This window comes from Engystomops pustulosus, chromosome 7, assembly GCF_040894005.1.
Source record: "Engystomops pustulosus chromosome 7, aEngPut4.maternal, whole genome shotgun sequence".
Classification (NCBI taxonomy): domain Eukaryota; kingdom Metazoa; phylum Chordata; class Amphibia; order Anura; family Leptodactylidae; genus Engystomops; species Engystomops pustulosus.
Genome location: NC_092417.1, coordinates 59,564,669 through 59,570,949, shown reverse-complemented (window position 1 = coordinate 59,570,949; position 6,281 = coordinate 59,564,669). Strand labels below are relative to the sequence as shown.

Below are 6,281 nucleotides of genomic sequence, written 5' to 3'. Positions count from 1 at the left end.
CTGTACTTTGGCAGCCCTGTCCCTGTGTTTTACCCATGGGGTCTAAAGATATTTATCTTCCCTTGAGTTTTATTGTTCAATGCGGTTTCTAAAACAATTTCCTTTTTGGGAGCGTTATTTACTGTCCACCAGGTAAAATCAACTTTGAAACCACTTTCTGTGATATACATTTGCAGTTGTGTAGGCCAACAACACATATTATTGTAGTTTCTTTATTTTCTTAGGAAAGTAACAATCTATAAATTCTTCAGCTGCTCAGTCCTGGATAATGTGCCACTTCATATGGAGTTCAGGAAATCCCTAGGAAATAAGATTGTATGATGGGTCAGAGGTGGGAATTAAGAGTACAGTTGCAAACCTATATGCACCTTGTTGACATACTGTACTCAGTTCCTTTGCATTTACACTTAAAAGGAATTGCTAGGCCATAGAAATCTACAATGAACTATAGTCATTTCAGCAGAGCCACATCACAGGGTTTATAGGTGAACTAAAAAAAAAAGCTGCTAACCAAATCTTTGTCATAATGTCCTGGATTCAAGAGGAGTACAGCACAAAACAATCTAGCATCGGACACCAAAGTCTCTTTAAAAATCTTCAAGTATTTATTTCAAGCAATATCCATAAAATTACATGGATCAGTTGCGTACAGGAGTTATCTCCAACGCATTTCAAATGCACAATCATGGCTCTTCAAAGTAAAACTACATTCCCATGTATATATTACAGAGAGCTAATCCCATGATTGAAACACCTGAACATCCAGTCAGGTCCAAAGCCAGGAGTGGATCCTAGTCTAAAAACATAACCTGTATAAAAAAACAGTAACCAAACCTAAGATCCCTTAAATGCATAACAATTTACAATACCAATAGAATAACTATAAACCTTGTTATTTTGGGAAAATTATGCAGTTTAAAAGAGGAAAGATCACTATTTTAAAACCATGATTTTTCTCACATTTTATTACTCTAATCACTGGTGTCTACACTATATTCATAACCTTCAAAAGGTGAACTACAATACCACATAGAATCTATGCACATATTTGGGGCTGTTATTTAAAATTTCCAATATCGGGGAAAATACTGACCAAAGTGTTATCAGTATATTAAAGCTGAAACGTGGAAAGCTGCAAATCCAAATCTTTCCATTTTTAGTTTTTTTTTCTGTTTTGGGTTCTAGTGCTGATCTCAAGATTGAAAATTGATATTACAACCCTGGCCCAAAGCCACATCTCTATTTTTTTAAAGTCTATACCTCTTTATAATATATGACAAGATCTTGCTACCTTTTAATGGCAGCTGATTTGACATTGCATGCTGTTATTTAATCTATGATCTACTATTACACCCAGGTCCGTCTGAATAAAGGACTCCCAGATTTACTTCCCCAAGGACATAAATTGCATGTGGATTATTAGCCCCAGGTGCATAACTTTACATTTATCCACATTAAACCTCATTTGCCAGGTTGATGCCCAAACACCTATGAGGGACTGTATTGAATGCCTACAAAGACCAAAAACACTGGATCCATAGCAGCTCCTCTGTCTAGGCTTCTGCTCACTATAAATGCTGTTTATAAATCCAGGTCAGTTTAGTGTGACATCTTCTGTCTTGAAAAATAATGCTGGATATCGCTCATAATATTTGCTGTAATACGCCTGTATATAGTCTTATTAACCCCTATGACTAAAACCTTTAAGGGACCTCAGTGCTTGGGAAAATAGATGAGATATAACCTTGAGCACCTACCACAATGTTTCTGCAAGTTTAGGGTCCTTATAAATATATTTGTGTTTGTAGCCCAGCTCTGGAGGGTACAAGACCAGCTTCACCTCTCTGGGGTGACGAGAGTTTACTGCAATTTCATGTAGCTGAAAGTGAAAGAAAAACTGTATGAACAAAACCAATGGGAAGCATTGTGTTATACCACAGGCAATCTAGGAACGGTTGTGACACTGATTTTAGGAGAGCATAACTACTTATGCTGCTGAAAATGATTGGGAAGGAGGAGTCTTATCATATGAACAGCCATTTCTATAGCTCTAGGAAACATGAGCAATGGAAGACAATGAGGTCATTCAGTATAGATATGGTCCCTAAGTGTTATTACACCAACTTTTGGAATAACTTGGACAGTAAAGAAATCCAAACATTTTGTACCACTTATCCCGATGCTTCTATGATGACCACAAGAAAGGATTCATCCAGCATTGACCATAGGCCAGCTTTAATTAAGTCTTCTATGCTTTCTACATGGGCCAAGTTGACCTTAAAGGAAACCTACCACTACGGATCTACCTATTAAGGTAGAGCCGGTGGTGGGTGCATCTAACGTATGTAAGGATAGCCCTTTTTAAGGCTAATCCTTTACTCCCCTCAATCTTTTCTAATCTTTAGTAAGGGTAATATGCACATTTTCTAAAGAGGCTACAGTAGCCTCTTTGATCCTCCTACCCAGACATCTTCAGCACGCAGCTACAAGGAGCTGCGCACACTCGTCCAAGTAGCCAGAGTTCTGCGCATGTGCAGAACACAGGCCAGTGGCTGCGCATTCTCGCCTCTAAAGCTGGAGCTACCGCGCATACGCAGATCTCTGACTTCGTTGGCGAGTGCTCGCACCTCCTTGTAGCTGCGCGCTGACGATGTCTGGGTAGTAGGATCAAAGAGGCTACTGGGGCGTGGAGTAGCCGCACCGTTTAGCTTCAGCTGCAGCTACTTCACGCCCCAGTGGCCTCTTTAGAAAAGATTGAGGAGAGTAAAGGAATAGCCTTAAAAAGGGCTATCCTTACATACGTTAGATGCACCTACCACTGGATCTACCTTAATAGGTAGATCCGTAGTGGTAGGTTTCCTTTAAAGCATAGTGAGGTGACCAATTAACCCATGGCAGTTAACTTGCCTCTTTCCCCATTGAAGAGGGCACCACATGGTCGTCCTCTGCGTGCAGGATCAGGATTGGGCTGGTCAGCATTTTTATACTGCAAATAAAAGAGACATTTAGGTCTATGATCGCAGTTAATATATAGTTCTTCAATGTAATTTATAGTAAACTTTCTATCATTTTACCAAACAGATAACCAGAACCATCCCTAGCAGTACACTAAATGTGGTAGTGGATTATTGGCTGATTAAAAAGCAACAGAGGTGCTGTGTAAAAGCATTTGCCCTTTCTACATGATACTTACTTAACAGTCCACTGCCACTATGTTGTCAAACAGGTGAACACCTTCCGTTTCCTGTGTCTTTTATGGCCTGGCATGGTGGCATCATCCAAAAAAGCAACTTTGAAGTAAGTGAATTGGTTGTATAAAGTCAAGGAAGCAACTAAGTTAAGCTCTCCCTGCCTCAGAATGCCCTCTTCTCTGTAATTGACAGTCCTGTGTCCAGGAATATCTCTACCTGAAGTCAGGTGACTGATCTCAATGATTCCTTCCCTAAGGAAGGGAGAGCTTAACCTCTGTGCTGAAACTCTTCACTTATGTGACTTTGGGTCAATTTCTGCTAACGGATTCCCTTTAATATTGAACTTTACTATGAGTAAGTGTAAAGACCACCAAGAATCCTCATTTATTAGCAACTGGATATTCCACCCAAAGGTAAAAAGATCTATAAGAACTACTATAGTTTTTATCATTGGCTTACAAACGCTTATGGAAAAAGAAAAGCTAAAGCAGCAATATTAAAATCAAAGTATCTATGTTGAAAGTACCTACTTTTCATCATTGGGAAACACAATATTATCCAGTGCCATGGTGTCCAGAAAGAAATATTCAAATCCTGGGAAAATGTGATAAATCTAATAACACAAAAATTATATTTAGTTTGTTGTTGAAGTCATTGGAGAGCACCAGCCAGAAGAATAGGACATTTCAACTCTCAGGGACTATAAATTTCTTGGTTACCACAACCAACATACGCCCACAAGTCACTGTAGCCCATTATGGCCAAAAAGTCACTATAAAGTGTTCAAGAGAGGGAAAGAGTATGCCAAGGGAAACCTGTCAGCAGAAAGTGACCTAACAAACCACTACAGGTATGTTAAGCAGTTTAACACCTTCTAGGTGATGTTTCTTTTATGACCTGGTGTGTTGACATCATCCAAAAAAAACAACTTTGAGGTGAGATGTAAAATGGTTGATAAAGTCAAGGAGGCAGAGCGATTAGGGCTGATGTCAAGCTCTCTCCACCACTGTAACTGATGTCTCTGCATCCAGGGACATTGTAACTGTCTCTTATGAAGTCTGGTGCGCGGTGTCAACGGGTGTTCTGAGCCAGGGGGAGCTTGACTTCAGCGCTGAACTCTCCTTTTCAGTTACTTTATAAAACCAGTTTACACCTCACTTCGAAGTGGATTTTCTGGATAATGTCAAGATGCTGGGCCTAGAAAGTAACATGATATGGAAGGTGTCAAGCTGCCTCACAACATTTATAAGGGCAGACACTGTAACCTTTACATGTAATATTCCTAACCTTCCCAAAGGGGTGAAATGCACCAGCATCCCTTATGTTCGTGTATGGGGCCTCCAGTATCACCGCGTCTGCTGGATTACCTGCAAGAGGGAAGGTCATTACTGGTTTGCTTCAAGGTGCAGGACTTTTTCTAGGGCCAGATTGTCAGTACTTGAGTAACACATAAAGAGAACCTGCCATCAGAGATCCCATTTTAGCCTTCCCCATGCCCCCACAGACAAATAATAGCATATCCCCAAACTGTTTTAATTAAAATTCTCCTGTGTAAAATGCTCTTCTTCCTTCACTTTGAAAAAAACCCTCCTTCCAGTCACTGCAGATTGGCAGAAGATGAAGCAGAGGTGGGGCACTCACAGGGAGGACGAGCATTTTACAAAGGAGGGGCAGGGGACTCGGCTCTGTGATGAACACGCCCAAGGGACACAGCTGGCAAAGAGTCAGGTAAAGTTTAAAGGGGTTGTCCAAGGGTATAAAACCCCGCCCCCATCCCGGCCAGCCAAGGGTTGATGAAAACAGTTTGGGGATATGCTATTCTGCGGGGACATGGCGAAGGCTAAAATAGGGTCTCTGGTGACAGGTTCCCTTTAAAGTAAGATAACAGTTTCTGCAAGTAAAGATTAGTTACATGTTAAATGGCATCTATCAAATTCCTACACACAGTGGGGCACATTTACTTGCAACATCACCGGATTTCACAGAAAGTACATTGTCCGTCTATAATGCACTGTGCCGCGATTCAGTAAGATCGTGCGCCCAAAGTCATGAATGTGTCCCTTCCCCGTTCAGGTCCGACAGAGTTCACCATCTTTTAAGTGGTGCATCTAAGTGCTTGGGCTTGCAACACAATTTGAAAATTAAATCCCGCACTCAGTCTGAATCAGTCGGACTGTCCGAAACGGCACGCCCCCCAATTTGTGCTGCATGGAAGCCAGCGCAGCTGCGCCAAAAAAGTGTTGCATGGACCACAATCCCAGCACACACTCACTTATTAAATTCCTGTGCATGCCGTTTTAGCACCGAAAATGGTGCACAGTCCAACAAAAGTGCAGCGGATGATCCTTAGTAAATGAGACCCATAGTGTACAGAGAATCTCATCTGCATAAAAGGAAAAATACAATTTTCCCTGAAATGACTGATCGCTGGGAAGCAAGAGAGATCTGGAAAGCTTATAAAGGTCCTCGTACAACGCAGTGCATCAAACAAGTATACTTCACTTCAAAATTCTTTTTCATGTTACACTCTCATCCTGCCTATCATTCTGTAGCATTCTACATTAACACACGGACAGGAATATCAGAATTTCTATACTAATTCTGTGATGCTCACCTTTTTCTTGTAATTTCCGGGCTGCATTTGTGGCTATGCTGTAATGATAGAAAATAAATAGTACAAAAAGTACCTGTATCTGTTCCAAGGAAAGATGGATGACAAGCAGTAAAAATAAGACAATTTCATTGTTTCGGACTATAAGGCCACTTTCTATCTAATAGAACAGCAGTACTGTAATGTTATGTCATGTCATGGTAGGAGAAGGACTGATACAGATTTTAAGTCAGAACCTGAGCTATTTGCTGCCGTTTCTGGACCTAGATGAAAATTTATTAACAGGAACCACACCTATCACGTGTATTCTTGCATGGCCCCAGGATCCTCTGCAGCCCCTATAGCCACACCCATGATCAAAACCACAGCCCTTTATGGTCCCACTTTAAATGAATTTGCTGACAAACAATATAGAGACCATGGGATTGCTTAGGCTGAGCAGCAGATTTGTAAAGTTGTGGATGGAGTGGGGCAGAATA

At 40.9% G+C, this 6,281-nt stretch overlaps 1 protein-coding gene across 6 annotated transcripts in view; it reads right to left on the bottom strand.

Moving 5' to 3' along the window:
* Positions 1-196: 196 nt before the first annotated feature.
* Positions 197-6,281, bottom strand: part of ABHD12B (abhydrolase domain containing 12B) — a 29,455-nt gene continuing 23,370 nt past the window's right edge. For 5 of the 6 annotated variants that reach the window (XM_072116084.1, XM_072116082.1, XM_072116083.1 and 2 more), the window contains exons 9-14: positions 5,806-5,843; positions 4,479-4,558; positions 3,722-3,804; positions 2,908-2,986; positions 1,758-1,879; positions 197-300 (exon numbers count right to left, since the gene is read on the bottom strand). In XM_072116084.1, the coding sequence (XP_071972185.1) occupies positions 279-300; positions 1,758-1,879; positions 2,908-2,986; positions 3,722-3,804; positions 4,479-4,558; positions 5,806-5,843 (424 nt within the window). In that variant the 3' untranslated portion in view covers positions 197-278. The remainder of the gene's footprint in view (positions 301-1,757; positions 1,880-2,907; positions 2,987-3,721; positions 3,805-4,478; positions 4,559-5,805; positions 5,844-6,281) is intronic. The other variant, XR_011848867.1, reaches the window with a different exon arrangement.